Below are 3,468 nucleotides of genomic sequence, written 5' to 3'. Positions count from 1 at the left end.
TCCTGCTGCCCCCTCCCTTTGTGCAACCATTGTGACACAGTTCTGTGCACTGGCACTCAGAGAGGATTTGGCTATCCTCCACTGAAAGCTTTTACTGCAGTTTCAGGATCACCTGTAGGAAGAACACCCCACTCAGCTGTTGATGTGGCAATACCAAGGAAAGATAGCCTCAAACTATCGCTTTTAAAGCAAAATACAGGAATTGTACAGCTCCTTTCCCACCAGTTTGGTCACCTACATCTTGCCATAATAGAGCTCCTTGGCACTGTCCAGTGTCCCCCCTTTGGTGCACTCATTTTGAATGTATGACCTTCACTCCTGTCCTTGTACTGTCTTTTTGTTGTCCCAAGTGATCAGTGATGTATGTGCCCTTAGTGCCCCCCCTCATCAAGGTGGGGTACTAGCTCTATTTGGCAGGTTTCAGCCCATGTTTTGGAATGGGTCATCAAAAGGCCTGCCACAACACCGATGTCCAGGGCAAGGAGAAGTCTCCCTCTTGAGAGACTGCGGATCCAGGAGCTTCTCCTGCCCCACCCCAAAAGAGCCAGACTGTGGGTATGAATTGGCTGTATGAATGTTAGCAAGAGCAAATGAACATAGACACTTACTCCAGTCATGGTTTGCATTGCTGAGACCCTAGAGGTCAGGGGGCTGCTTGGCTATAGCTGGCAGGAGGAAGGTGACACCTGGAAGGAGGGAGAAGAAAAGATTCTGGTGACGGGGGACCTGCAGGGGTCTGCCTTTGTGTAACCCATCCGCATCCTGGATTTTCACCTATTCCCAAAAATGCAGCCTCAATCTCTATTCAGATCCCATTGCCACCCACAGCAAATACAGTGCTAAAAGCACATATAGGTTGGAAGTAAAAAACTCAAAAGTTATGAAATGTTAAAATGAAGGTCCCAACTCTACTCACTATTCCACCCATGCCCCCATTCTTCTCCTGAGGTTCCCAGTTCTGCCGCATAGGGGCTAGCGTGAGCCAAAGGCAACGCCCACTTTTCCTCCCCACTACATATTTTCATGGCGCAGAGGAAAGCTGGCAGTGAGACAGGACTGCACAGCTCATCAATGTACTGTGGTGAGGGGGAAAATTCCCCATTTCCAGGAATTCTCTGTATTCCTCAGAGAAATGGGGTGGGGGGCAGTGTTACAATCAGTAATGCCCATATACCCCCACTCTTCCCCACGCTGCACCCTGCTAAAGACAAACAATTCCACTAAGACCCACACAGTACCGCTTCTGCAATGTTAAAGACCCAGCAGACACAACTAGTCTCACATACATGCACTAATGCATTACATGCTATGTGACACACATAGTCAGCCATAAATCACACATACTAGTATAGCCAGGAAGACACAGATCTCCCAATCTCCAGCTCTCCCATTGACCAAGTCCACATCCTGATCTCCTGAACTTAGGCCCTTGCCTTAATTGGCTCTTACCTGTGACGCCCATTTTTAGGCTCCCCATCTTCAATTGCTCTCAATTCTCTTTGTATTCATAGGAGAGGTAAGAATGGATGTATTATGTCCATTAATGCCTTCCCCCAAGCACTGTAGTAACATGCATTGGGCAATATCCAAGACAAACAATTTCACCTTAACACAAATAGTCCCCCTGCCACACTGTTGATATCCACCAGACACAATCTCACAATTACACACCCACATGCATCACACACTGCCTATTATCCACAACCACTCTGTGGGTACATCTACACAAGATGCTATGTTGCTGTAGCAATGAGCTACTGAGGTGTAGCTTCTTACTACATGAAAGGTGACAGAGATGCTACTGTCAGTAGCAACAAGCTACTGCACAGTAACAGCTAAAAATAACATGGTTAAGGGACTGTGCAGTAACACTGGTTACAGCGCAGTCATAAGCAAGTACTAAATGACTGCTCAGTAACAACTAGGGAGTTGGCCACTTGTGTAGACACGGTAAATAATTCATTCATGTAGTCATATAGCTTCTGTTGTCCAAGAAGATTTAAGAAAGTTATGAGACTTACTAAGCAGGGCAAACACCATGACCATGAAGGTGGTTTTCCTACTGGCAGGGGAAAACCGTGAATGTGGTGGGGAGCAGTAAAACCCCAATTAAAATGGCACTGTGTAGTGGAGGGTGCACCCTGGTCTGCTTGTGGACAGGAATCCCTATGAGACCCTCATAGTTAGCCTTCCACTTTGCCCTCCATTGGGAGGATCTTGACTGCATGCCAACTTTATGGAAATGGGAGACTCCTCCCTAGTTTGTTCCTGTGGTCATACAGCAGAGGGCAAGCAAAACTCAGGGGCATCCGAACCCCAAGCCTCCTGTCTTGGAACCTGTACGTAGGATGCTCACCAAAGAAATTGTAAGTATCTGAAGCCCCAGGCTGGGGTGCAGGATGCTTGCTGGTAAGAGGGCCACATATGATTCTTGAATGACTCACGCGGATTTGGAATTGATTTGGCTGATTTGACCGTGGACATAACAATTTTCCATCAAAAAATTTAAAAAAAAGAAAATTATGAGAAGTCATATCTTTAAATAAAATATTTCTAGAGTATTAGTGAAATTCAAGAGTTAGGCTGAATAAGTGGTCTAGAGCTGAAAATGTAGCAGAAAGAATATTAGAGTTATTAAGACCTGGGAAAGTTTAAAATTGATTTGAGGTTTCTTGATGAAATTTAAAATTTAAAAAAGGCTCAGAAATGAACTAAGCTTGTTGGTTTATTCTATCAATAAATGGTGACTCTGGCAATGCTATGCCAACAACAGTGTGAAAGGTTGGGCCCACCTGGTAGAGAAACAGGTAGATGTAGTTAACTGTGTTAGTCTGAAGTCAAGTAGCAGGCAGGGTAAATCTGCAATAGACTAATTAAAGTGTGTGTGTGTGTGTGTGTGTGTGTGTGTGTGTGTATTCTAATATAATAAAAGACTTAGTCTGTCTGTCTGTCTGCATGTCTGTCTGTCTCTAACTCTTTTGCCCAATTGCACATGCACGGATTGGCTGTGCAGGTCCAGTGGCTGGGGATGGGGCCAGCTGAGCAAAAATGGGAGCCCCTCCACCGGCGCTACCTCCTCCTGCAGCCTCCAGTGCGGCAGCTCCCTCTGCCCCACCTCCACATGTGGCAAAAAAATAAATTGGCAAAAGTACTTTACAAGTGGCAGCCAGCTGAGGAAAGACGGGAGCCCCTCCAACATCCTGCCTCCTCCTGCAGACTCCAGTATGGTGGCTCCCTCCACCCCACCTCCACAGAGGCAAAAAAGAAAAAAAATGGGGTAGAGCACTTTGAAAGCAGCGGGACCAGCTGAGGACATGAGATCCCCTCCATTGCAGTGGGGTTGGACCTGAAGTGGGTGGGGGGAGGAGGGGTAGTGGGGTTGGATCCAAATTGCGGGGGGTGGGGGCAGACCCGAACCGGGCGGGGGGGGAGCGGGATTGGACCCAAAAGGCGGGGCCGGGGGGGGGG

The 3,468-nt window shown here is 47.3% G+C and overlaps 1 protein-coding gene across 1 annotated transcript in view; it reads right to left on the bottom strand.

Annotated features, from left to right (window-relative positions):
- LOC102374954 (C-type lectin domain family 2 member D-like) overlaps nucleotides 1-1,477 on the bottom strand; it is a 23,182-nt gene extending 21,705 nt beyond the window's left edge. The window contains exon 1 of the mRNA XM_006037793.2: nucleotides 1,450-1,477. Coding sequence (XP_006037855.2) covers nucleotides 1,450-1,477 — 28 coding nt within the window. The remainder of the gene's footprint in view (nucleotides 1-1,449) is intronic.
- Nucleotides 1,478-3,468: the final 1,991 nt, after the last annotated feature.

The sequence above is a fragment of the Alligator sinensis genome, unplaced genomic scaffold (assembly GCF_000455745.1).
Source record: "Alligator sinensis unplaced genomic scaffold, ASM45574v1 scaffold261_1, whole genome shotgun sequence".
NCBI classification, from domain to species: Eukaryota; Metazoa; Chordata; order Crocodylia; family Alligatoridae; genus Alligator; species Alligator sinensis.
This window is presented reverse-complemented; position numbering and strand designations above follow the sequence as displayed.